This window comes from Fusarium proliferatum (assembly GCF_900067095.1).
Source record: "Fusarium proliferatum ET1 genome assembly, contig: FPRO_scaffold010, whole genome shotgun sequence".
Lineage (NCBI taxonomy): Eukaryota > Fungi > Ascomycota > Sordariomycetes > Hypocreales > Nectriaceae > Fusarium > Fusarium proliferatum.
In genome coordinates this window covers 939,350-965,231 of record NW_022194799.1, presented here as the reverse complement: position 1 = coordinate 965,231, position 25,882 = coordinate 939,350, and the positions used below count along the sequence as shown (strand labels likewise).

Here is a 25,882-nt window from a genome sequence, read left to right as displayed (position 1 = left end):
ATGAATCTTGAGAAACCTTGATGACAACGACAACGACAACGACAACGACAACGGCGACAAGGCGGGGTTGGGTGGGGCTACAGAGTCAAACCATGGAAGGGCGCGCATTGAAAATGACAGTCTAAACTAATAAGGTACCTAGTCTATACTAGACTGACTTGGCTCTGTCTCCATTCAATCCTGATCATGAGGGGCTGCCTCTACTGTAGCTATCTCCAGACCACGCCTTGGTTATGTTATGCATAAAAATGCATCGAACAGTTGAGGAGGACATCAACACGATACAGCTCAATCTCATTACGCAATCCATTTCACAACTAAACTAGGTAGATTTAGTGCATATATCGCCAGGTTACAGCCTTGTCTCCCTTGGCCGAAAGTTCCTCCTCAGAGATGGTCTCATGTTCACCAGCTGCCATTCTCCTATCACGACTCTTGTTGATGCGGCTATAGCTGAATATCAAGATAAGAGCCGCTATGATACCCCCGCCAATGAAACCCAGTTCCAAGGCGTGACCCAAAATGTAGCGAGGCCCATCCTTTTGTCGGTAAAAGTTGGACGCCATGGCCTAAATTTGTTAACGAGAAGAGCCATGCTACCGGGAAAGGATTGTACCTACACCGCCGAGATTTCCAACTCCAATCTGAAGGGCCATTCCAACACTGCGTTTGTAACTTCCTGACAGATTGTTGGCCAGCCAAGTGATAACTCCTGGGAACGCAGGGTAGATGGCGCACGCTGCGATGAAGACACCGGCGTAGACAACCTTGGGGTTGTGGGTAGAAATACACCTGAGATTGTTAGTATACACTGGAGCAATGTGACTTTATGGACAACTTGCATCGTAAAGCCAACAACCATGACGCAGAGGAAAGACACAATGAATGGACTTCTCTTGCCAACTCGATCTGATGTCCAAGCGACAATCACAGCTAGGATAGCTGCAGTGATGTAAATAGGAACAGTCATAAGCTGGGCCTTGCTAGAACTATAGCCAAGGTTTCGAATGATGGTGGGCAAGAAAAGACTGATTCCGTAGAGTGGACAGACAATCTGTCATGGTTAGCAGTACTCATGCCATAGCAGCTCATACCTTGACTTACACCCCAGTAAACAAAGATGTTGACCCAAATCTGCCAGTCCTTAAACGCCGCCCAGACATACTCCCACTTGAACTCGTCGGCCTGTGCAACACGAGACTGACTCTGACCCGCAGCCTTCTGCTGACCCTGATACTTGAGCCTGAACACGACGAAAGCGCGCTCCTCTTCAGTCAAGAAGCTTGCAGTCTCAGGGAAGTCATAAAGTGCCCAGAAGGCAAATATGGCAACAAGAACGGTAACGATTCCCTCGAGGATGAAGATCCAGCGCCATCCTTCAAGGCCACCAACACCATCCATCTTTGCGATACCAAAGGCCAGTAGACCGCTGAATGCACCAGCGATGGAAGCTGCAGAGAAGAAGAGGGCCTGCCGGAATTGGATTTCGTGACGACAATACCACATTGTGAGGTAGTACTTAAAACAGGTTAGTTTCCCAGCAAATATTTGAGAAGAGGCGCAGACGTACAGCGACACCAGGGAAGAGACCGGCCTCAGTGACACCAAGAAAAATGCGCGCAATGAGAAGACCGTGGTAGTTTTGAACAATGCCCATGAGTGTCATCACGATACCCCATGCAATCATGATGGTAGGAAGCCAAACGCTTGGGCGGAGCTTCTTGAGCAGGAGATTCGACGGGACTTCGAAGGCGGCGTATGTAAAGAAGAAGACGGTGAGACACCAGTTGTATTGGTCCGGGCTCATCTTGAGATCTTCCTGGAGACCCTCGATCTTTGCGTTTCCGATGTTTCCTCCTGTGGTTGCATGCTTAGTTGGGCGTCATAGCGAGGGCTGTGGTAAACTTACGGTCGAGAAAAGAGAGGAGGTAAAGGAGTGCGAGCATGGGGATCAATCGCATGTCCATCTGAGAGTCTTTCTTTAGTGATAAACTAGTAAGTATTGGTGACCAGAACAAACCTTGCGAAGAATCTTCTTCTCATCAAGATGAGAAAATGACTCGAGGGTTGTACCAGGTGCCGTAGCCATAGCATCGATACGATCGACCTGCCCTCTACCAGCAGCCTCGGCCTCAAAGACCTCAGCCTTCTCATTTGGGGGAGTAGAATAAGAAGCCATGATGCTGACGAAGAATGTCTGTGTCTCTGATTTGGAAATGGCCAGAAAAGATGGGACGATCAGCGAACTTAAGTATGTCGCGTCACCCTTGTCTTCCCCATGATTTCCCCGCAATGTCTAATGTTGCTGATCTTGAGTGAAGGGATCGTAAGAGGCTTGCGAGGAACGCAAGCAACGGTAGATGGAGACGGGGGAGGGGGCGGAATAGTGCTAACGGTAGAGGGCGGGAAACGCTTATCTGGAATAAGGAACTGAGAGACAGGTCATGGCCAGCACCGGATCCGATGGTTATGTAGAATGAGCGAGTCATTCTTGGTCATGCATGGTTCGATTGTGGGATACGAATCTCAGATCAATCTGTTACAACAGTGAGATGCTATCCTACTGCTCTTCATCCTATACGAGCCTCTCTTTTTATTGGCGATTTCTCGTTGTTTCAACTTCCAGCTCTTCACTCCAAGATGGGTTTCTGCAATGCAAAAGCTTGTACGTCATAGCAAAGAGTGTCATGGCCTCGGTTCCGAAGATCCCTGTCAACACAATGGCTCCCTTTTCTCTGCAGCGATCAGCGTTACCTAACAGAATGTGGCGGCGCCCGTCACAAACAAGCCAGACGAAGGAACAAGAGTTTCTCCAAAATTAAACTTTCAACCGTAATTTCACCTTCTCCGCCTTTTACCAATCGAGCTCTGAAGAAATCATCTCCAAAGTGGTCTAACCTTGAATGTCAACCCCATACTAAAGCTGAACTGAACTGAACTGGGGGATCTACATTACCCCGCATCATCTGATGAAAGACTTCCCTGTTCTCTCTTCCAAATAAAGTGGACTCTCTTCATTCCCAACAAACATCGACCGGATCCGAGATTCACTCCTGAATCGCGAATTGCTACCACTGCAACGCTCACTTGTAGACTATAGTGGATCCGAGATGCCAGCGGGCCTCGTTACACGTCGTACTCAGTTCTCCAGCTGCGACGAATGTCGTAGGTCGCGCGTGGCTTGTGATGCCCAGAGCAGCGAAGGCACTTCTTCGTGTACACGCTGTCGGAACCGTCACCACGCGTGTACCTTCAAGGTATGTAACTATGGTTCCAGACTCGCCGAGAGATGATTAAGGCCTTGCACAGTGGCTTCAGAATGCCAAGACGAGCAACGGAGGCGCAAAGCGTAGGTCTCGTCGAGGGACAGCCCGACCTACAAGTGACACATCATCAACACGCGGCAGTCGAGTCACGGATACTTCCCATGAGTCGGGATTTGATCCAGGTTTTGTAAATGACCTAGGCCATGATATCTACAGAGAAAGCCCAGCCGTAACGGCAATGCCCGAGTCAGCATCTTTGCCATGGTGTCCAAGTCCAATAACAAATTCAGAAGAGGACTCTAGATGGCTTGATACTCTGTACAGAGAAGGCTTCGAGGGGGTCTTTGGCTCTTGGATGGGAAGATATGCTTGCCCTTTCTTGTACGTATTAGCCAAGAGTATCTACCGCTTATACTTACATGAGCAGGTTCGGTCACAACCTAGCAGACAAATACGTCAGCATATCTGATCTTTGTCGCCATCTTGACGGGTGTATAGTAGATACTGGAGACAGCCAGCTAGTCGGTCGAAGTAGAGACATTGAGCAGTCTCTCCAGAGCACCATTTCAGCATTTGCAGCACGGTGGCTCCCTGTTACATCCCCCCAGCCAAACTCCGACGAGGATCACTGCAGTCTTGTCCAGACTCTCTGGAGGCAGGCTAGAAGAGACATGTTACGTGTCATCAATAGACCGGCTTATCGGTCAATGCTATCTCTGCTTCTCTTCGCTCTCACGCCGATACCAGAAGGCATCTCAGAGGACGAAGAGGCAGATGGGATTTCCGGTCAGGCTTGTGTTCATGCAGCCTTGCAGCAGATACAAACATTACGTGCACGTCAGAGGAACCTACAATTCAGCGGTTCTAAAGTTTCTCCATCTCTCAAGTCCCAAGCTATTGTCACAACACCAGAGTCGATCGAGACATCAGGCTTCATAAACGCCGAAAGTACGGTATACTGGGCTGCTTTGACATTCGACACCTCCGCATCTCTCACCCTCAACTGTCGCTCCCTCCTATCTTCAGGTCTTTTCGGCTTCGAGTCTGAACTCCCATGGCGTCTCGTCAAAACTTGTGCCAAGATGTTCGACGAGAACGCCCGCCAGTGGAAGCAAGGTAGCTCAGACATGACAGATGAAAGGGCGAATCAAATCATTGCTGCCGGAGCCTCTTGGAAGCTTCTTGGTTGGAAGGTCACTGCCATATTCAAAGAAGCTCTGAGAGATGGCCATGAGGAGTCAGAAGTTCGGAGAGCATACCTGGCCGTAGTCGACTCTGTGAAACAATTTGGCATCATTTATCGCCCGCTTTTGGATGAATGCCATAAACGAATGCCTTTTCTTGGGCAACAGACAAAGCTTCGATGGTGTTAGTTTAAGCCGCCCTACAAACAAAGAACTCTGCTGACTACCTCTGTAGTTTCTCTTATGTTGCACTACCATCTCAGCATCCTGATGCTAGTAGACATCATCGAAGCCACGGACCGTCAAGACCTGCTATCAGACATAACCGACATATGTATCGATGCTGAGAACACGGTGATGAACACTCTAGCATTCGGCTTGCACAACACATTCACATTAAAGCGACCTCTTGATACAATTGAGGGTGATGGTTTGAGTAGGAGGCAAACGGTATTCACAGTACCGATCGTGTCTATTGATCCATATCCGCACCATGCCGTCGCTGGGGTGCAGTTACTGAGGAAAGCCATTGATCGCGATTTTGGCATTAGAAAAATCACCGAAGAAACTTACCAGAGTTTATTGTCCACGTTGGAGAGGACGTTGAGGCATTTGCCGCAGAGCTCAAAGTCTGTGCGGGCAGCGATAGCAAAGTTCTCAACGACGGCGAATGATAGTGCGCATCCTAGTATTTTAGTCTAAATACAAAGTATTCCTATCGGCTGACTTGAAATGCAAGCCATGTATTCAGGTGATTCAAACACTATGTCCGATTTCAGAAGGTGGTTGGGTTGAAATATGGACTTGGCGCTGTACGTTTCTGCGATGCGGAATAAGTACTGTAATCAAATTGACCCAACTCAAGCGAACTCAGCCACTGACCTCAGAGTTCATTCTCGGCTGCAATTATCCTGATTTTGTCTCGGATCCGTTGACGCTGGTGAGGTCGAAATGGAGTGGAGATATTCGCCACTCACTAAGTTAGTGTCTGGGGTATCATGGACCGGATCCGAAATGATGACGATCAGTCACTGAGTAAGATCTACTCGGACCTCTATTTCCATGCTTCTATTTCAACTACTTCTCCTCAGTCAGATACATGCCATCCAAGCCTTCAAACATATTCATTCTCCCAATATCGTCAACATGGTTCTGACATCAACTCCAAGGACGTCGGTCACTTTGATCGGAGCGGGTACCCAAGGAAGACGACTTGCGTTCATGGCACGTATCACCTCAATAATTATCTTGTCCTTCATGGGTTCTTTGCTAACGCCCTTGTCTCAGTGGTCGAGTAGAGGAAATGATGTCCATCTGGTCGACGGCCAAGACGCCCAACTTCAAGCCAGCATCAAGGCCATTGAGGACTTTCGACAAAGTTCAAGCAACCGAAATGCTTCTTGGGGTAGAATCATCACGCATTCTCCCGAAAGCTTGCGCGAAGCTCTTCAGGCTGCTTGGTTAGTGGTCGAGGTAAGCAACTCTGATATCACAAATGGTCAAATGCTGACTGAAAAGTGTGTACCTGAGCAAATCGAGCTCAAGACAAAGGTCATCTCAGAGCTTGATGCACTTGCTCCGCGAGATACTATCATTGCGTCAAACTCGAGTAGTTATTCCTGTTCGGAGATATTGAAGGGTCTTAACCTGAGAAATGAGACGCGTTTTCTGAGCGCTCATTCTTGTAAGTGTTCGACAGCTGGCAAGATACCCATACTGACTCAAATGGTGTAGACTGGCCACCTGAGACGCCCGGTAAGAGTCATACGTAAGACGAACTACAAAACGCGTTGCTAACAAGGACTAGAAATCGAGATCATGGGCCATGAAACAACCAATCCTTCATACATCACACTGATGATGGAGCAATGCAAAGCCCACGGATTCTCACCGTTTCATGTGAAGTCACCCTCAATGGGATACATCTACAACAGGTAGGCTCTTGTAAAATTCGCTTTCTACGATATCTAATCCAATTCCATCAGGATATGGGCAGCCATCAAGAGAGAAGCCCTCCTAGCAGCCTCAGAAGGCGCTGCAACGCCAGAAGAGATCGACAATATTTTCAAAGGAGTATTGAAAACACCCAAAGGGCCCTTCGAGCAGATGGATGTCGTTGGTTTAGATGTTGTTCTGGATATCGAGCAGCATTATGCGGATGCGAGAGGAAACATCCCAAGTGCACCGCGAGAATATCTTCAGAAGTTTTTGGAGGAAAGTAATCTAGGCGTTAAGAGCGGGCGAGGATTTTATGATTATGGTAAATCTTAGATGGGTTAGAAGTACAATAGTTTTCGATATTTCGGAGTAACAAAGTTGTCTAAATCCATGCAAGGGTGCATTACGCCGAGCCGGCCACTTTACCCGAGAACAAGAGAAACTAGGAAGCATTCCTCCGAGCAAACAAATCCAAAAGCCCGAACTTGGCAATGCATAAGAGGACATCTATAGGGCCAGGTTGTAAAAGCCACGGCGGCTTGGTAGCATTTGCTGAATGCAGGGGAACGCCACAGGGGTAGCGAATACCACCCTCAAGGTTTTCGCGGGGAAAGGGTTGCATCAGCCCGTGGTCTCTTTCGGGATGGTAAGTGGCATGATGCACCACAAATGCTGGGGTATGACAGCATGTGCCAAGAACCAGTTGGCACTTTTCTTGACGACATGTTGTTTAGGGTTACATCCAGAACTGCTTGAGGAAGATGTCCCGGCAAGCGAGCTTATCACGGGGAACGGAGAGAACCCGTGGGTCTGGAACTTGAACGAGCTTCGCTTGAACGCTTACCCGGTGCCAAGAGACGGTTGCACGGTCATACCACCATACCCTGTTGCTAAGTGCCTCTCCAAAGTTAGCCGTATGAGACCCAAGACCCCGTCTTTGGTAGTATTGGTGTTATGGAAGATGCGGGCGAAGATCTTAGGGAAACGATGATGAACTACTGGGGTCCTGACATAACCCAGAAGACGATCACAGATAGAACTCAATCGACAGCATTAAAATCTATTTGTCTAATAATAAAAACGCTTAGCGGACGAAGACAAATACGTGCTATGTACAAGATATCATTCTGCTATTTTCTACAGGTAGACATAGCAGAATGGTCCGGAAAGTGTGCTCATCAGATCCTTGATCTGTCGCTCAGGTCCAACCCAACCAATATTGACATAGTCATCAAGTGTAGTCTCAGCACTGGGAGGCATGTTGAGGAAAGTGTTTGTGCCCTGCACGGCATTCTTGCCGTTAACACGCTCCTTGGGGTTAAGCATCTGCCAGATCCACCAGACACGGTCAATCATGGAGTGGTGCAGGTAGAAAGCAGGATCACCGGGAGAAGTGAAGACATCTCGACCGGGATCACCGCCGAGAGAATAGTGGCCCCCTCCGTGGATACCAATGTCACCAGTGCCGGGAATACCCTGCATCTGCATCTGGAAGTCCAGAACAGTCTTGGGCTTGAGAATGTTGTTAAGAACAGATGTAGCGTTAGCGAAACGCTTGTTGACGGCGTCGCTGAGATCACGCTTCAAACAGCGAGGGTTGTAGTCCAGAGGGTTGGGGTTGGCAGCGACACCGCCGCCGGGAAGGTCAAGAGCGGCAGGGCCCAGATTGACCTTCATGTCCTTGAAAGGACCGGACTTGACGCAGCCGCCACCAGATCCAGCGGGAAGGTAGACCGGGGGGAGACCACTTGAGGCACCGAGGATAATATCGGGCTCGTTAGGGATGAATTCACCGTCACCAGAGAGGGACAAGTCACTGCCGTCGAAGACAGGGGACTTATTGAGGCCGCTGAGGGCAGTTAGAGCCCAGTCCCAGTACTACCAGAATATTAGTGAGAGTAGTTTGTAGTATGGTGAGTTTACTTACAGGCTGAGTTCCCTTATAGCCACACTCATTTCGAAGAGCCTCCTCATACAACCAAGTGAAGTATCGGTGCCATGTGAGGAAGTTGCCAGTGTAGTGGATCGTCTGAGTCTGGTTCAGATGAACAGCGACCCAGTCATCGAAGCGAGTCTTAGCACCAGCGGCGAAAGACGCAGGAGACTTGGAAGGCTTGGACTGGAGACACTTGACAGCGTCAATGTAAGACTTCTTCTCTGTCTTGGAGAGGGTGCCCCTGTAACAGATGTCAGAGAGAAGATGCTACTAGAAAAGGACGGGCCAGCTTACCATTCTCGTCGAACACGGACATTGCTCCAGTTGCAGGTGCTGGCACGCTTGGTCTTATCCCCAGCGAGGTCCTGGGCAGTCTCATATGCAGCAGCAGCGAGATCAGCGAGCTCATCGAGGTTGGTGACCTCGGGTGCAGAGGAGTCAACGGTGGTGGCTTGGGGGGCGGCCAAAACACCAGCGGCGTTGAGGGCCAGGAGGGAGATGAAACCAGCACGCATGATGGCAACTTGACAAGAGAAAGAAGGGACGACAAGAAAGGGTAGGGATCTTCTTTGCAGCACCGGTGTTTGGCTTGGAGGACCAGTGAGTGAAGACTGTCTTGGATGCAGAAATGTGATGAGCTATATACTACTGTATCATCCCCTTGGACATTTCCCCTTCTCCTGCATTTCCAGGTCAAGGATTACCACGCATAATCGTTCAGGGCCAGCCCATGGACCTTGACCTAGGGCCCCTCGATTAGGGTGAGTATGCTTACATCTCTAATGGGAATCTACCCCCGACGCGAAGGCAGGGTCATTGACTAAACACCCTAGAACCAACGGCAGAAGAGAACTTTTATGTGGACTCGTAAAAGCCCGTCTCTTGTTGCCGAGGGGGAGGGGTTCGGTTCGTTCGGCCAGATGAGTTATAGCTTAGATCTAATCCGATTTAGGGACCCATCAGCGGGTTTGCATTAGTAGTGGAATTGCAGGGGTTCAACCAACTACGCCACCGGACGATTGTTAATTCAGGGGAATAGAGTGCTTACGGCGGTAGGTCTTGTCTCGCGAAATGCATGATCCTGCAGCTGAAGCCATGAACCAACGTTCTTGTCACATTCCACAGCCCTGGGTTTTCAGGAGAGTATACGATGCTGGAGTAATAGCGTAGGTGAGCGCTAGATTGACGCTTTGACGCTGGGAAGAACTAGGGTTGATGATCCGGAACAGTTCCGTGCTAAGATGAGTGGAGTTTTGGGATCCATAACATCTCGGACACGAACATTGACATTCCCGTTAGTGACGGGACCAAAGATTCGTGCTTTGACTACTGTGCTTTTCTCCGGTGACTAGACTAGTAAAAGATTGTTGCTGATCGTTATGTCGATCTCCCTCGCGAATCACTCGATGTCACCCAGATGTTTCACTTTGAGAACAATGATAACCCACCCATTTTCGATCGCGGAGTTGCATCCGAGTACATGATCAAATAGGCAAGATCATGCAGTAGAGATTCATATCACACATATAATATATCCATCCTCAGGTCGAGATAATTATCCTCGCTCACCTCATCAGGTGGGCCGCCAAGACCTGCACCGCATTGGTCGCTACGGATATTACTCGACCTTCTCTATTAGCCTCGGCTATAACCTGAATGCAGAACAAGAGCGAGACCTGAGCGTTTCATAAGTCCTTTATCCAGAGGACCTGCAGATGTATCAATCCAATCCTGGTAAGGCCAATCACCTCCGGCCAGGGTCAGACTCCCCGTTAGGGAACTCGTATGATACACCTGAACGCCGGAGTCACAGTGGCAAGGCAAGGGTCTTCTTTAGAGCAAAAAGATGTGTAGAATCTTTGGTTAGACTTGGTGGTCCAGCTGCGCCAAAGCAATGGCAGATGGCTTCTAGTGGACTCGCAGCCGAGGCAATATGCATACTCTTTGACTTGATCTCCTGGTCGGTGGAAATTTTGTGTTCTAGCTCGTTAAACACCCTGTAGAAAACGTGGTGCACTCGACGTAAAGGATCGAGAGACAAACCCCCTGGTTGCCCCCTCTCCCATGCGTGTTTCTTTTCTTATTATCCCGCCCCTTCTCCATCGTCCCAAGTTCTTGGGTCTTTGTACATCCTTCCCTCGGCCATCATGGATCCTCAGGTTAAGCTCCCTTCTAATCCCGACGAGAATGGAGCGGTCGATATTCTTGCTTCTACGGTTCTGGTGATCACCTTGGCGACTATTGTTGTTTTGGCTCGTGTTTACGTGCGCTTGTTTATGATTCGCAACCTGGGCTGGGATGTAAGTTGCGCCAAAAACTAATCTCGTTTATTTCTCCCTTCCTTCCTTCACTCTTCCGGTCCCTGAATTCGTCTAATCGCCTACACTTAGGATGCCTTCATGATATTCACCATCGCACTGTCCTGGGCAGGCCAAGGTGTAATCTTTGCACAGCTTGCCTATGGTGGTGGAAAGCACATTGGCGATGTTGACCCAGATGTCTACATGACAGGAATGAAGTTGAACTTCATAAGTCAGCCCATTTTCTTGATAGCAATTTGCGTAGTCAAATTGTCCGTCGGGTGTGCCCTGCTTCGAATCGCGTCTACCAAGTTCTACAAATGGTTGATCCTGTCTATCATGATCTTTATGTCTATCTACACGATTGGATGTTTCTTTGTAAGTCGTGCATCTTCGACGACATTTGGTTCAATAACTAATACTCTCTGCTGTAGACTGTCATCTTTCAATGTACAGACATCCGTGTCCTCTGGGATCCAACCGTTCCATCGAAATGCTGGTCACAAAAGACATTACAATCACTGTCGTACACGAACTCCGCGTTTAATATCTTGACTGACCTCCTCTTCGCTATTATCATTCCGACACCCATGCTTTGGAAACTCAACGTGCACTTCCGCACACGAGTAACTCTTATTGGCATTCTCAGTCTCGGTGTCTTTGCCTGTGCAGCTGCCTTTACCAAGCTTGGATACGTCACCAATTACGGCAAGCTTGGTGACTGGCTATGGGACTCTCGCAACATCACAATCTGGACCAGCGTTGAGCTCAACGTCGGTATCATCGCAGGCAGTCTACCATGTCTGCGGCCGTTGTTCCGAAGATTCCTTGGCAGCACCTATGGCAAGAATTCCAAGAAGACGCCAACAACAGGCAATACAAATTATGGTCGCGGTACTCTACGAAGCGGTACCATGCGCAGTGGCAAAAACTGGCACGTCTTGTCCAGTGGTAAAAGGGGTGATGACGAGACAAGCAGTCAAAAGGCCATCAATATTGGTCAACAGGAGTATGAGCTTCGAGATAGGATAGCGAGTCCCTCTGGAGTGATGAATAGGACGACAGTGCAGACAGAGATCGAGGGTAGGTCAAGTGATGAGAGTGCTGGCAATGCAGGATACAGGGGCCAGTTTCAAAGTGGTATCACAAAGACTATGATAACGACAGTCGAAATTACCAAGACGGACTCTTCGCCGAGTCGATGATTTTTCTTTTCTATTTCCAATATCCTTCCCTTATTAATTACGCATAACTAGCGACAAATATCATATCATGGTTTTTTTAAATGGCGAGTGACTGTGAGAGTTTGCTTTATAGAGATTAGAGAATGCTTGTTTCCCGGGCTTCAAAGGCTAGAATATGTCGCTCTTGAAGTTTGTTCTTTGCTCCTTCTATGTGTTTTATCAGGGCTCTACTCTAACTGACGCAGTAATCATTTGCTGAAGCCATTGAAAACTATTCCAAGCCAATTACATCTGCTTTGCCTTTACCTTTGAGCAATCTTCCTATCCTCCACCTTATCGTTGACTTTCCCTCTTCCTCCTCTGGTGTAACCGAGCCCTCCTCTACTAGAGTTGGCATGGCAACTTTCAAGTCCCTTCTGGGCTCGAGACGCTCCAATGACTGGAAATAATCATCCCACGGGCAATCTTCCCATGATAGCTCCCCATCCTCCAAAAGCCGGAGGAGATCATGAATTCCAGGCCCCAGAGCTGAAACTGTTTGGTCTTTTCTGTTCAGCGCTGCTGCTTTGAACCGTTGAAGTGAGCTTGAGCCTGACACTTGAGAAGACCGTGAAGACCGAGACGCCAAGGATCTTGCGAGAGTAGGGTTTCCATTCAACTCGTTCAGGTATATATGATGGGCAGATAGAGATGTTCTTAGATAAGAAGAAATACTAGAAGACCCGAAAGACGGGGGATAAAGGGCCTCTCCGACACGCATGATGGTATCTCTCTGGTCAGTAGAGGCTAGCTGCTCGTGCTGCTGTATCAGCCAGTCCAAAAACTCGTTATCAGTCGATGCACGCTGGGCTTTTCCGGGAATTTCTTTCAGAGCTGTCATCTCCTTTGATGTAGTAGAAGTAGGAGTTGATGGGCGGCTGCGTCTAGTGGCCAAGACTGATTCGAGTGCTTCCATCTGATGTGTCTGAACTTCTCTAGCGAGGACACTTTTGCGAGCAGATGGTGGACACCATGAGTAATGCTCAACAAATTGGGTGGCAAACTCCCTTTTGGCATGTCCTGGTGTGAATGAGTTATCATAAAGAAGCGCTGGTATAATCTCACAATAGAGTGACACGTCTGAGGGCTGAAGTCCCAGTGTACCATTGTTGGTTTCAGAGACAAGAAGCGACCTTTGAACGATGATCCTACTCATAATCATCAAAAAGTGTGTCGCGGAAATCGTAGGAAGGCTTTGGCCCCAGGGAAGAGGAGATTCACGTTCCAGTTGGATGTGTTTCCAAAAGTGGGTAAATAGGAAACTCGATTTCCTCCAAAGATACATTGGCCTCTTTTGAAGAGCAAAATCACTCATCTTGGTCGGGTTCATTCCTTCAAGCCTCTCTTTGTCATAGCCTGGGAAGGGCTTTGGACATTGAGTATCTCTCAGCGTGCGCCAACAATGTGTAAGGCAACGCTCGATATCCGATGCGAACAATTTGTTGTCCCATTCGAGTGAGTTCAGCAGACCCTCTGGAATAACATGATGTTTCCGTTCTTGAAAATTGAGCAATGTCCAAAGGTCTATCGATTCTGGGCCAAGTGTGTCGAAAGCCTTTGTGAAGTTTCTGGCTTTGTCAAGATGTTTCTGTTCAAGACTGGTATCTCCACTATGCGCATAAATCTGCGCGAGATGGCGGTGGAATAGGAAGGACTGCATGGGACTCATCTCAACGCCATCGGAAGGGTCAGGGTTGTCTTGTTCTCCAATCAGAGGGTCCTTGCTCCTCTTGAGCTCAGACTCCATCATCACCCTTACGATCTCACAAGATCTTCGTTTCTTGGCAGTCCTTGCCATATCGAGCATCCTGGCGCGTCGCTGTTTGGCCGAAGGCGTTTTGTATTGAAAAGGAATCGAGATCTTGAGGTAGTAGCCGAAAGCTTTGGTGTAGCGATAGCAACAAGATAGGTATTCTGCCGACAGCTTGTCATCGTACGTGTACTGACAGCGTGGACTCGATTGTGCAGTCAATGGGGTAAAAACGAAATCTGAATTAATAGAGAGATTGATTGGTGTGTCAGATGAGGTTTCTGCAGTGTAGTCGCCTGACTCGCTTCTGGGTTTCGGTCGCTTCACTGGACGACGAGGAAGAGGTGAGGATGGGCCGTGGGCTGTGATATCACTCCTGCGACTGGCGGAGCTTGTGCCGCTTCGGGGGCGTTTACTTGACTCATTTATAAATATGAGACCTTGGTCCCTAGAGTGATCCACGGTGGTCGAACACAATACATCGTTACTGGTAATTTCGCTAGGCGTGCTTTGACTGGTCGTCTCATTCGGCGTAGATTGAATAGAGAGACCCCCTCGAGGCTGCTTGTGAAAACCCCAGCGTCTCGTTGCTTTTGAGAATTGATCTCGGCTACAGACAACAACGTCAGCAGAGAAATTATATGGAGAACGACATACTCACGATATGGTGAAACTCAAATTTACTTCTAGGTAGTCGATAACCTGGTCTCGAGTATAATTCTGGGTCAAGTATAGATCGCCAATTAGATCTTTGTGCTCGTCCACTGCGTCGTCTGACAGCCCAGCAGCTCGGGGAGGACGGCTGTGGATAAAGGATAGCTCTCGTGGAATCATTATTGTATGACTAGGGAAACAAGCTATAAATCTTGCAACGGGTACCCGCAGAGACTGGCTCTTGATGGGAAAAAGGTTAGAGTTACACTACACATCTGAATATGAAGTACTACTCAAGGGTAAATTAAGCTTACAGTCTTCCATTCCAGATACTATCCTCTTGCCTCAACAAAAAGCAATCAATCAACACGTCATTTCCCGCTAGTGGCATGTAGTCTAAGATTGGAGTGACCCTTGTCTTTGGCCATTAATTGGACACGAGGCCATGGCATTGTTGTTCTTTCAACCCCCCCGATTTGAACTAAGCCAAATATGGTAACTCCAAACTTTTGTCTCGAGTTTCTGCTTGGCCGTTGACAATGTTGATGAATGTGGCTTGGAAACGTCTTCAGCGGTTCATCTCAGCTCAGTGACGGTTGGCCAAAGTGGCAAACCGCACACCATGCCGTATCAGGTAATTCCAATGAAGCGTTGTCGCCTTTTTGGCGGCCTTTTTTTTTTCTTTTTCTGTAGACAAGCCCCAGGTATTCAGGGGAAACACCTCGTAATCTGATTACTCGGGTCGATCAGCAGGACGAGGTCCTGCGCCTCTATCACATTTCGTCTCATTTTCCAGGAACTGAAAGCTTGGAATTTCCGGATCTGGATCCTACGCAATATCATATGAGCTGGTGCTTGAGTAAGACAGAGACTGTGATGAGGCAGCCTAGTTTGGGGTCAACCTATCAACCATCAATAGATCTCTTTGCCGCCTGAGGGCCAAAGTTTGTTCTTTCCAGAATTGGCAATACCAAAGATCATGACAGGTGTATGAGCAGCGTTGGGGCTGCATTGTGGTTTCGTAAGGAGGCGTAGGTGAGAGAGACGCCTACAATCTAAAGAGTGGCTTCATGGCATAGTAGTTTCAATTGTTCACTATATAAGATGCCCATTCTGAAGACAAGCATGAATAGAACTCTAGAAATTATCTTCTACTACTTGAGCCATTAAGACTACGAGTTTCTTATCAAATACACATCTTCGATTACGCCTTTTCTTTCAAAATGGCTCTAGATCCCATCAAGCACAACCATAAAAAAGCCCAAGATATCCTGGTTGCCCATGCCGGTGCATGGACGCAAGAGGCCAACTCGTCTCCTTCGAAAAGTGTGGTATGTCTACGTAGTCTAATACGCAAGTCCTTTACTGACTGTGAAGATTCCTAAGATCGAGGAAAGGATCGAGGCATCTAAGAAAACCTCTGGCAAGAAGGAGTGAGTCCTTCTACTTATGATCCGGAGTGCTTGAAGTTACGCCTTTTCTCGGAATGTCATTCGAAACTTGAAAAGGCTGCATGTCTGTTTTGTCGCAATTTTACGAGGATTGGTTTAAATGATTTGCCTAGCTTCAGGCTTGCGATAAATAAAAATCATTGCTTAGATACTCCTACCTCTATCAAGACATAAATAATATGAATTCTGTGTGGTCATCTACTCTAGGTCATGAAGAATTGTAACATAGCTTAAAGTGTCGTATGCAATTTGAGAACAGTTGCAAGGTGGTAGAGAGGCATGCTAGGTGACAAGACAAGGATTTTAGGGTAGAACAAAATGGGTTTACCTAAGTAAGTCTCTTACAAGTATATAACAGTAAGCCTAGGCATGTTCAACTATAACATAGTTGCAGAGCACAAGACCATGGCGGGTATGTTTTCGCCTACCCTGCACTTTATAGAACGAACCAATCAGAGACTTAACAGTAAGGGTATGTTATTCTTGCAAGAAAGCAATATCCTGAGCACTATCCTTAGGAATACCAATCTCCATCTTATCAATATCAATTAGAATTACTTCTCCTATCATCACCTCATCCTCTCCTTTTCGGCCCCCCTTTAAACCCATGATCCGATTCTAGAACAGGGGTGTCCCTTTATCTCGTAGCCTTATCTGCCGAGAAATACGGGACAATGGAACCTAAAAATACGCCTCATGCCAGTTTTCCTTAGCTATTGTTTACCACTTCTGGTCTAGCCCATCATTTGATCAATTTCCCCCGCAACGCGGAGGCGGAGGCTCCTTACCCGCTGATTGGGCGCCCGTCGCGAGTAAGTTACCGACCAACGCGCGCGATAAGACCAACGTCCAGCTTTTTATATCAGGTCTGGTCTGGGGTAAAAGCTTAAACCTCGTCTCTGTTCCCTTTCGTCTGTACTCTACCGCAATTGACAGCAGCAAGTATGGTGAGCGATGCACCGGCCCAGGAGGGTCACCTCCAGAAGAGGTTCTCAAAGATCACCATGATCGGCATGGCTTTTGCCATTCTCAAGTAAGGAGAACGGTGCCGTCGCGTCACATGAAAGTCGCAAACTAATTGAATGCAGTACATGGATTTCTCTTGCTGGATCAATAGGTCTAGTAATGCCGTCCGGTGGCTCTGTTAGTTTCGTCTATGGTTTTATTTTCTGCGTTCTTTGCAACATTTGCTTGGCTGCAAGTGTTGGAGAATTGGCCTCTCTATATCCTACAGCTGGAGGACAGTATCACTATTCCTTTGCTCTTTCATCCAAGAAATGGAAGAGTATCAATGTAAGATTTACGAAGACTACCTTTTATGCATATCGCTAATTCTAACAGAGCTTCCTCGTCGGATGGACAAATATTGCTGGCTGGTTGACTCTCAACACAACTGCAGCCTACTTCGGAGGTATACAACTAACGTCACCGACAAAGCAATTGCTTACATACTATAGCTCGATTCCTCGCTGCGGCTGCTGTCGTTGGCTCTGGAGGTAGCTACGAAATTACCCAGTGGAGTACGTATTTGATGTTCGTCGCTGTGTCCATCGTTGGCGTGTTCCTCAACATCTTTGGCTATCCCATCCTGAACCGATGGAACGAAGGCGCTTGTAAGTCGAGCTACACATGTGCCTCCATTTAAATTGACCTTTCTTAGTGTACTGGTCTTTGCTCAGCGTCGTCGTCATCAGTATCGTCCTTCTAGCTACCTCTCCAAAGACTGACGCAGAGTTCGTCTTCACCAACTTCTCCAATACCACTGGATGGAGTGATGGCACGGCTTGGATGCTTGGACTGTTGCAGTCAGCTCTGAGCTTCATTGGGTAAGTAGTGCACCTGTTTCTACCAGGCATAGCTGACATGCTGAAGTTGGGATGCTGTGGCACATATGACTGAAGAAATGCCTCGACCATCCAAGGATGCCCCCCAAGCCATGGTTGCCGCAGTCTTGGTAGGAGGCGTTACGTAAGTTTTGACCAACCCTCTAAAAGTCTCCGCCTAACTGTCCTCAGCGGAATATTCTTCATCATCGTCATGCTATTCTGCTTCGTCGACCTTGATCTGCTGCTCGCATCGCCTACTCAAAGCCCTCTTACAGAGATGATACTGCAAGCGACCAACAGCCGAGCTGCTGCAACCGTACTCACTGTTGCCGTTGCACTGTGTTTCGTCAACGGTGCCAATGGCTGTGTTACCTCCGGCAGTCGTCTTATCTGGGCCATGGCACGAGACGGTGGTACTCCTTTTTCCAGATAGTAAGCATCCTATCTCCATTCCTGTACAAACATGGCTAACTATTGAAGTCTCTCGCATCTTCACCCCAAACTCAACGTTCCTGTTCGAGCTATTGTCGTGCAGGCTATATTCAACCTTCTCTTCGGACTTCTTTATCTGGGTATGTTTCTTTTCTGAACCATTTGCTTCTCACCACTAATGTACCTGAAGGCCCCGAGGTTGCTTTCAATGCTTATATTGCAAGCTGCACACTATTCCTCAATCTCTCATACGCAGCCCCTGTGCTTATCCTTCTGATTCGAGGTCGACATATGGTGCTCTCGCAGCCCCCTGAATTTTCTCTTGGCCGTGTCAAAGGCTACGTCGCGAACTACACAGCCGTCATCTTTGTGGCTGTAACCTCTATTGTAAGTATCTCACTTTGACGGATTTGAGACCTGATGCTGATATATCTTGAACAGTTCTTTTGCTTCCCTCCTGCAATTCCCGTCAACGTATCAACCATGAGTAAGTCACTCCAGGCAAACAAGTTGGCCACAAGCTAACAGCTTTAGACTATGTGATTGCAGTTTTGGGCATTTTCGTCGTGTTTGTAGCGGCTCTTTGGCTGGGAAAGAGAAAATCTTATGAGGGACCTAAGCTTGAGTGCATTCTGGGGGAAGAATTGCCCGTGACAGATACAGTGTCACAGAGGGGCCCTAAAGAAATTTCCTCTAGCTCAACCTCGAAGCACGATGAATAAGCGTACTTCACGGGATTACTGTATAGCGATGCTAGGATAGTGGGTAGCGATTTGATGTGTTGGTATTGGTTTAGTTAAAGAGCGTGGGATTTTGTCATTCTATTAAAAGCTGTATCTTTCTCGAGGTTATTGCGACATGGACAGACTGTAATAATTTACCAATATATTTATGAGACATCAAATGACTCTCCATCGGCCTAATGTTTAGAGATAAGAATGCAATAAGCGACGCCTCGGTCTTTAATGTGGTAATTATCAGCAACCTTGTCCGCAGGCGATTGCATCTACGGAGAAGTTGAATTTCTAGGTACTAAATCTCTTTTCTGTGTATGGCCGCTTGGTTACATGCGAGAGGGGTTGAGACAGAACTGCACAATCTGACATTAAGTTACTAAGTAAGTATCAAGTATTACATCCTATAGCCTCGCGACCGTGTTCTTGAGGTAACCATAATGCCAATCATCCCTGGCCAAGTCCTGTCGGATCTGGTAATTACGTTCCGCAATGTCCACCGTCTTCATATCGACATCCAAGATACGCATAGCCTCCTCGCCATCGGTAAAGCTCCCAGGCACCGTTCCAACAATAGGGAGTGCAACTTGACTACAGCCAAAGAAGCCCTCTCCCGCCGGTCCACCGGCATTGCAATAAATAACAGCGGCAGTGTTCTCGAATGCCCTGGTTACTAGAGCAGACTGTATAAACATCCTCTCGCAGTCGGCGTTATATGCAAGACCATCTTTGCACATATCAAGCGCCGTCCAGTATGAAGGAATTATAATGATCTTGGCGCCCGCCAGAACGAGCTGTCTGAAGGCTTCTGGGAAGGCAAGGTCCCAGCAGACGAGGATACCGACTCGGCCGAGAGGGGTGTCGATGACTTGATGGGGATTGGGGGCAGTGTAATCATCTTTGGATATGTTCTTAGCATGATCGACAAATGATGTTAACGTGTGTCTCTCTGGTATCCAGAGGTTCGTCTTTGTGTAAGTGCCAAGGAGGTTTCCGTTATGATCGATGAAGTCCGACGTATTTAACAGCGTGGGTCTGGCATCAGCATTTTGTTGATCATCGGATTGGGGGGCTTGGGAAACAAATGTGCCAGCGCAAATGTTAATATGAAGCTCGGCAGCGAGGTCTTGGTATTTCTTTCGATATTTACCAGCGTCCGCAGGGGAGAGTGCGAAAGATGGCTCTTCGGGGACCCATCCGGTAAGATGGTATTCTGGCAGTACCGCTAGTGCAGCACCCTGATCAGCAGCGATGCGGATCTGCTCGGCAGCATGTGCAAAGTTATGTTCAGCATCAAGGGGCTGTTTAGCATATAAGTGTCAGTCAAATAAAGGGATCATATGTTGGTGGCTGACCTTTGGCTTCATCTGTACAAGAGCCACCTTGAATGAAGGACTTGGTATAGTAACAGCCATGATTGATAAGATTTCGATGCTGGAGCAACATCAAAGCGCGGGCTCCCTTGGTAAAAGATAGGTGAAGTGAAACCTGGGCCCCTCGGCAAACATGTCTTCAGATAACCAAGGCCAGGTGACAGTAGCCGTGATCCTGTGCCGTAGCCATAGCATAGCATTTGCTTAGGACTTCCGTTTATGGTATTGAATTCCTTCTCTAATTAGTACCGAGTTTGGTAAGGATTGGTGGAGCATCGTGAGTCTCGGGAACAATATGCGATGGCGATTTCCTTGGGAATATTATCCATTGCTTCGGATCGGATGTGAAATGAGATGGACAAGATAAGAGAAGCAATTCTTGATCAGTGAGTGTATGCTTTTAGTAATATTATCATGAGACAGGTTTGCTTGGGAAAGCCGAGATGTCTTGGAGACTTAGGGGGACGGATATATCTAGGCTAAGTTCCACTTTGAAACTAGTAGTTCATCGGGAAACATATATGCTGTTTTCTTGTCCCCTGGGTCGCCAAACCAACCCGTAACTCATAGACAGCTTTATTAGGAACTAGTTCATAGCATTACAGTACACAATGGTTTACACGCTGGAATGTTACCTCGAGGCTGAAGCCGAGTCCATATCCGGACACTAGTATCGTCACGTGATGGGAGCCCCTCTTAACTCCACATCACTCCATCTATCTGCACCTTGCCATCTCCACTCATCAACGCGGATACATCCAAACGGGTCGTCATGCTGTCCTCATCATACGCACCAGCACCAAAAACAATCACCAGATCACGCACTGGCTGTGCCGTCTGCAAATCGAAGAGAGTATGGCTACCCCTCCCGCCCATCCGAACCCTGCCTGACCCCTAAATAGCTCAAGTGCGATGAGTCCAAGCCCGCGTGTTCGCGCTGTGTGAGACTAGGTATCCCATGTCCTGGGTATCAAAAGCCGCTTCGATGGAAAGCTGGTTCCAAGTCTCCAAAGGATGTTGTGGAAACACCTAGGAGTGATGTCAATGCTGACCCGCAGCCGAGCTCGGCATACGTGCCTTATCAGACTCAGCCGGCTGAGCAGTTCGTCAACAATTTCTATGACCCGGAACTTATGGATCAACTCAACGATGCTATGAATCCCGGATGTGTCGATACGCAAGGCCAGGAAACACTAGATACAGCTTTGCCTCTCATGCAATTCCCGGATGACGTGTTACAGCTATATCCGGAACAGGCTCTTGGACAGACACCTGATACCATAGGCCAAGGGTCCACTGATGAGAGACTTTGGCCTGTCGCTACCATTACTCCGACACAGCAGTATCCACCAGCACAAGCGACCTCACAAGCCTTGACTAGACATGAGCCTCAAAACCAAACCGTCGAGAGTGTTGGTGAGATGCCTCTGGCGCATGCCCTTCAGGACTATTCATCTGTCTTGGTAGAGTACTATTTCAAGGAGGTTTGCGGAATGATGTCTTGCTATGACAGTTCAATGAACCCATACCGAACTACCATCTCGAATATGTGGTCTGGATCTCAATCACTTTACTACATCACGCAAAGCATGGCAGCTGCTTGTCTATCCGAAGTATCGCCGAATTTCACACCAGTCGGCCGCCAGCTTCGAGATCAAGCCATGATCTGTTTATCACGAGAAGCCAAGATTTCTCAACTTGAGACTTCATCTTTACTAGCTTTAGTCATGTTGGGGATGAGCCTTTCGTGGCATGATCCCGGTAGTCTTGGCCAAATGCAATTCGAAGTTCTATCTCGAATGGTTCAGTCCGCCGAAGCACGTGGCGACGCTCTTGCAATTGCCGACAAGAAGAAGGAATTCTTCTTCTATAACTCGCTTGTTTACTGGAAAATGCTGCTTTCCTTCGTCACGGATGTGGATTCAAGCACAAGACATGTTCAGCCTCAACCAGTACCTCCAGAATGTCTTGACTTGCAAGAACCGCGTATGCCTCACCCGCAGACAGGAATTGGCATCGAAGTCCAAGAGCTCGTCGCCAAAGTAGGAAGTCTTGTACGAAAGGAACGAAAGAGGATCCGTTCCCGGCGATTTGTTTCCCAGGAGGATATCCAGCGTGCTCAAGAAGCTATGATTGCCTCGGAACAGCTGCATTCTGAGTTGTGCGCAATTAGACTACCCACAGAGAACGATATTGTCGATGCTGGTGACGACATGACTCCAGCTAACCATCTGGTCAGCATTGCTGAAGCTTATAGATGTACGGGCTTGCTTCAGTTGTATCGCAACTTTCCGGATCTTCTGGGACCTTACATACAATCTGGAAGCCCAAACAACCAGGCATTCCAGTCAGGATCTCCAGATGCTGCGAGCAGCTACCCTGATGATAGAACATTGGCAGATACGTGGCTGACTTGTCTAGCCCTGCACGTGCTGGACCTGGTCAAGGATATCCCGACTACGTCTAGAAGCCGGTCTATCCAACCACTGCTATTCGTGAGTATCTGCAGCGAGATGTCTTTGAATAGATCATACTGCGGGATTTCGAATCTACAGCAACCTCCCGTGGCAAGCATCGCGACTAGTACAAGGTTCAGAGTGCCTCTGGCTGGTCTAGATGTATTGCAAGCCAGAAAGACTATCATTTCACGTCTTTCTGCATTTGAAAATATTTTAGCCGCAAAGCCTATTCGTCAGATGCTGACGCTTGTCAAGAAGACGTGGTCTTGCATGGACGAGGAGAAGCAGGATGTGTATTGGATGGACGTCATGATGGAGAATGGCTATGAGACTTTGATGGGATAGAATTTGCAGGTTGCGATTAGTTGTGACTTACATAATGATGATGTTTCGGGCAAATAGAGGCGCGACGGTATTATAATTGAACTTTGTTTATATCCAGAGTCGTAATTGTAATTGTTGATCGCGTGCGACAAAGTCAATGGAAGTTAGTGATGTCGTATTACGAGTGTCATTCACGTGGATCTACATACCCGCAACCTTAACTTATTAGTTAACCTTAGATGTAGCCCAAACTCTACAACGCGCCTCACGACACATGGTACTCGAATCAATCATTCGCAAACGTCTAGTCTTCAAATCTAGACCCGTGAGAGTTTCCGCCACAGAGATCATATCGCGTACGACTATACTGTTCACAGGTAATGAGTCGCAACATGAGTATCCCACCAGCACCATCTTATCGTCGTAAACAATGCAGCGAATCACGCAGAGGCAGTGGGATGAAAGGGATCAATAGTTTCTGAGGGATTTAGACCCTGCAGTAAGTGACTATTATGGATTCATTACTAACTATGGTCTGTTGGTGTCCACTTGTCTGTTTGGGGGGAAGCATCCGCTGGGCTTAGCCATTTCCAGGCGATGCAGCCGCCGGAATCACCACGATCTGCTGTAGTCCCTGCACCATGGAATTCGGCCTTCTGACCCTCTTTGGGCATGGAACATTACAGTGGTCTTCTAGCCGAACTCTCCGCTGGGGGAGACCCCATGTTACTGGTAGCTTGTAGTGCAGGGACCATTGAGTAATGTAGTACTTATACCAATGTTACGTCGCTCACGTCAGGCTCAATTGAAGGGGATCACCATCATCGACATCTTCAATCATGGCTCGTGGTCTTCTCACTCTCTGCGTCAGCGCACTCCTCGCTACGGCGAGCGCTGTAAAGCCCGTCGTCAAGCCCGCAGATGTGGTCTTGGTCAATGGCGAGATCTACACCATGTGTCCGTCCAACGGACATGCACAAGCTCTCGCTGTGCGCGGTGGGAGGATTGAGTACGTCGGCAGCAAGAAATCCGCCGACAAGTACATTGGAAAGAACACAAAGGTCATCGATCTCAAGGGAAAGATGGCCATGCCTGGTCTTGTCGATTCTCACATGCATGTTCTCTCTGGTGGCCTGTTTCTTCTCAAGTGCGATCTGAGCTACCAGACACTGCCAATTGAGGATGTGATAGAGCACATCCAGGGTTGCATTGATGGCGAGACTGGCAAGACGGATGATGATTGGCTTGAGGTTGTCAACATGGACTATGCTGGTCTTGTTGAGAAGAGCGGAAATGTTGGAAAGAAGCAGCTTGACAAGCTCAACACCAAGCGTCCCATCATCATCCGATCCAGCGACTACCATACCGTCCTCGCCAATTCGCGCGCCCTCGAGCTCTCTGACATCGACTCTAGCACCAAGGACCCCTCCGATGGCAAGATTGTCCGTCTTCCTGGTAGCCAGGAGCCCTCAGGCGCTCTCTCAGATGGCGCCTCTGCCCTCCTTGCTGGCCCTCCTCCTCCCACCGCCGAGGAGAACGTCCAGGCTGGTCGCGCAGCTCTCAAGCTTCTCCGTGAGGCTGGTATCACTACCTTCCAGGAAGCCGCTGCTGGTGAGGAGCATCACACTCTCTTCAGCACCATCAAGGCCGAGGATGGTCTCTCTGCGCGCGCGTACTTCGACTACCGCATTGAAGCACCCAAGTCAGTTGATGGTGTTCCTGCGCTCGTCAAGGACGTCGTCAAGAAGCTGACTCCTTGGCACGACAACAAGGCCATTGGCCCCAAGCCTACACTCAAGTGGCAGGCGATCAAGGCTTTCATCGACGGTGTCATCACATATCCTGCCAACACCGCTGCTCTGATTGATCCCTACTGGGCGCCCGTCAACAGCTCCAACCTCGATGGCAAATGGGCTCCTGATAAGAAGTCTCTCAATAACCCTTACTGGAACCCTGCTGTTCTCACCAAGACCCTCGAGCTTCTCTTCCTTGCTGGCTTTGATGCTCAATTGCATGTCGACGGTGATCTTGCTGTCCGTGTCGGTCTCAATGCTGCTGAGTCGTTCCGCAAGAAGTACCCCCGCAAGGACTTCCGTCTCGGTCTCGCTCACGATGAGTTGTCGCATGAGAAGGACTGGCCTCGCTTTGCTAAGCTCAAGGTTGATCCCATTGTCAGTTACCAGTGGGCACAGCTCAGCTCATTCTACATCCCCAACACGTTCAAGTCTCTTGCCGACTACCGAAAGGACAATCTTCAGGCTTGGGCCGAGATTGAGAAGGCGGGTCGGCCTCTTGTTTATGGAAGCGATTGGCCTGTAAGTATCGCCACTTTTTCGCGTCTCAGACATGTCTAACGGAAACAGATTGATCCTCTCGATGAGTTCCTCGCACTCAAGGTCGCCGTCACACGCTCGGGTGATCCTCAGAACCCTAACTCCCCCGCATCCCAAGGCCCTCCCTTTGACGGAAAGTTTCCCGGCAACGGAATCTCCCGCACATCCGCTCTTCAATCCATCACCATCAACGGCGCCCGTTTCCTCCGCGCCGACAAGCAGATCGGCTCTCTCGAGGTAGGCAAGCTCGCAGACATTATTATCCTCGAAAACAACTTCTTCAAGGTCCCCGAGTCCAAACTCGGCCGCCAGAAGGTTCTGCTTACCATGGTCGGCGGTGAGGTGGTTTATGTGGCTGACGGGCAGAACTTTGGCGTCAAGGCCAAGTTCCCTAACGATGACAAGGCCAGCGCTAAGCTCGCCCGTCGAACTATCGGCGGCTTCAACGCCAACGCGTTGTCAGAGAGAGCCAAGGCCGATGCGGCCAAGCTTCGAAAGCGCGGCACTTGCGTTCATAAGCATTAGGCCCGGGTTGGGCAGATGGGCTGATAGGGGATGTATACGAGTCACTACATTACATATAGAACTTTTAATAATTGAAGCAATTTACAATATGAACTGATGTGCTGATACAAAGCGTCACAATAGTCTTGTTGGCTGCAGAGTCTCGAAGAACAAAGCAAACACAAGATCGAGTCA

General features: G+C 48.5%; 11 protein-coding genes across 11 annotated transcripts; 7 read left to right on the top strand and 4 right to left on the bottom strand.

Annotated features, from left to right (window-relative positions):
* Positions 1–332: 332 nt before the first annotated feature.
* On the bottom strand, positions 333–2,179 carry FPRO_11782 (uncharacterized protein; the record flags this gene model as incomplete). Its single annotated transcript, XM_031221295.1, has 7 exons — positions 333–569; positions 621–792; positions 879–1,054; positions 1,105–1,518; positions 1,571–1,857; positions 1,910–1,967; positions 2,021–2,179. 7 exons carry the CDS (start codon positions 2,177–2,179, stop codon positions 333–335), a joined length of 1,503 nt encoding a protein of 500 aa, XP_031086868.1.
* Positions 2,180–3,110: 931 nt separating this feature from the next.
* Positions 3,111–5,152, top strand: FPRO_11781 (uncharacterized protein; the record flags this gene model as incomplete). Its single annotated transcript, XM_031221294.1, has 4 exons — positions 3,111–3,257; positions 3,310–3,647; positions 3,694–4,634; positions 4,686–5,152. The coding sequence occupies 4 exons, from the start codon at positions 3,111–3,113 to the stop codon at positions 5,150–5,152; spliced, it is 1,893 nt and encodes a 630-aa protein (XP_031086867.1).
* Positions 5,153–5,707: 555 nt separating this feature from the next.
* Positions 5,708–6,721, top strand: FPRO_11780 (uncharacterized protein; the record flags this gene model as incomplete). The annotated part of the gene is made up of 4 exons (XM_031221293.1): positions 5,708–6,134; positions 6,185–6,205; positions 6,258–6,384; positions 6,436–6,721. The coding sequence occupies 4 exons, from the start codon at positions 5,708–5,710 to the stop codon at positions 6,719–6,721; spliced, it is 861 nt and encodes a 286-aa protein (XP_031086866.1).
* Positions 6,722–7,525: 804 nt separating this feature from the next.
* FPRO_11779 (uncharacterized protein) lies at positions 7,526–8,839 on the bottom strand (the record flags this gene model as incomplete). The annotated part of the gene is made up of 3 exons (XM_031221291.1): positions 7,526–8,266; positions 8,316–8,565; positions 8,619–8,839. 3 exons carry the CDS (start codon positions 8,837–8,839, stop codon positions 7,526–7,528), a joined length of 1,212 nt encoding a protein of 403 aa, XP_031086865.1.
* A 1,632-nt stretch (positions 8,840–10,471) lies between these two features.
* On the top strand, positions 10,472–11,829 carry FPRO_11778 (uncharacterized protein; the record flags this gene model as incomplete). The annotated part of the gene is made up of 3 exons (XM_031221290.1): positions 10,472–10,624; positions 10,715–11,002; positions 11,059–11,829. The coding sequence occupies 3 exons, from the start codon at positions 10,472–10,474 to the stop codon at positions 11,827–11,829; spliced, it is 1,212 nt and encodes a 403-aa protein (XP_031086864.1).
* A 250-nt stretch (positions 11,830–12,079) lies between these two features.
* FPRO_11777 (uncharacterized protein) lies at positions 12,080–14,431 on the bottom strand (the record flags this gene model as incomplete). Its single annotated transcript, XM_031221289.1, has 2 exons — positions 12,080–14,207; positions 14,259–14,431. The coding sequence occupies 2 exons, from the start codon at positions 14,429–14,431 to the stop codon at positions 12,080–12,082; spliced, it is 2,301 nt and encodes a 766-aa protein (XP_031086863.1).
* Positions 14,432–15,474: 1,043 nt separating this feature from the next.
* FPRO_11776 (uncharacterized protein) lies at positions 15,475–15,688 on the top strand (the record flags this gene model as incomplete). Its single annotated transcript, XM_031221288.1, has 2 exons — positions 15,475–15,582; positions 15,629–15,688. The coding sequence occupies 2 exons, from the start codon at positions 15,475–15,477 to the stop codon at positions 15,686–15,688; spliced, it is 168 nt and encodes a 55-aa protein (XP_031086862.1).
* A 958-nt stretch (positions 15,689–16,646) lies between these two features.
* FPRO_11775 (uncharacterized protein) lies at positions 16,647–18,682 on the top strand (the record flags this gene model as incomplete). The annotated part of the gene is made up of 11 exons (XM_031221287.1): positions 16,647–16,735; positions 16,791–16,995; positions 17,044–17,113; positions 17,160–17,315; positions 17,363–17,528; positions 17,575–17,670; positions 17,718–17,960; positions 18,009–18,100; positions 18,151–18,347; positions 18,402–18,447; positions 18,495–18,682. The coding sequence occupies 11 exons, from the start codon at positions 16,647–16,649 to the stop codon at positions 18,680–18,682; spliced, it is 1,548 nt and encodes a 515-aa protein (XP_031086861.1).
* Positions 18,683–19,098: 416 nt separating this feature from the next.
* FPRO_11774 (uncharacterized protein) lies at positions 19,099–20,109 on the bottom strand (the record flags this gene model as incomplete). The annotated part of the gene is made up of 2 exons (XM_031221286.1): positions 19,099–19,995; positions 20,050–20,109. The coding sequence occupies 2 exons, from the start codon at positions 20,107–20,109 to the stop codon at positions 19,099–19,101; spliced, it is 957 nt and encodes a 318-aa protein (XP_031086860.1).
* Positions 20,110–20,839: 730 nt separating this feature from the next.
* FPRO_11773 (uncharacterized protein) lies at positions 20,840–22,871 on the top strand (the record flags this gene model as incomplete). Its single annotated transcript, XM_031221285.1, has 2 exons — positions 20,840–20,920; positions 20,970–22,871. 2 exons carry the CDS (start codon positions 20,840–20,842, stop codon positions 22,869–22,871), a joined length of 1,983 nt encoding a protein of 660 aa, XP_031086859.1.
* Positions 22,872–23,689: 818 nt separating this feature from the next.
* FPRO_11772 (uncharacterized protein) lies at positions 23,690–25,708 on the top strand (the record flags this gene model as incomplete). Its single annotated transcript, XM_031221284.1, has 2 exons — positions 23,690–25,165; positions 25,214–25,708. 2 exons carry the CDS (start codon positions 23,690–23,692, stop codon positions 25,706–25,708), a joined length of 1,971 nt encoding a protein of 656 aa, XP_031086858.1.
* Between the last annotated feature and the right edge of the window lie 174 nt (positions 25,709–25,882).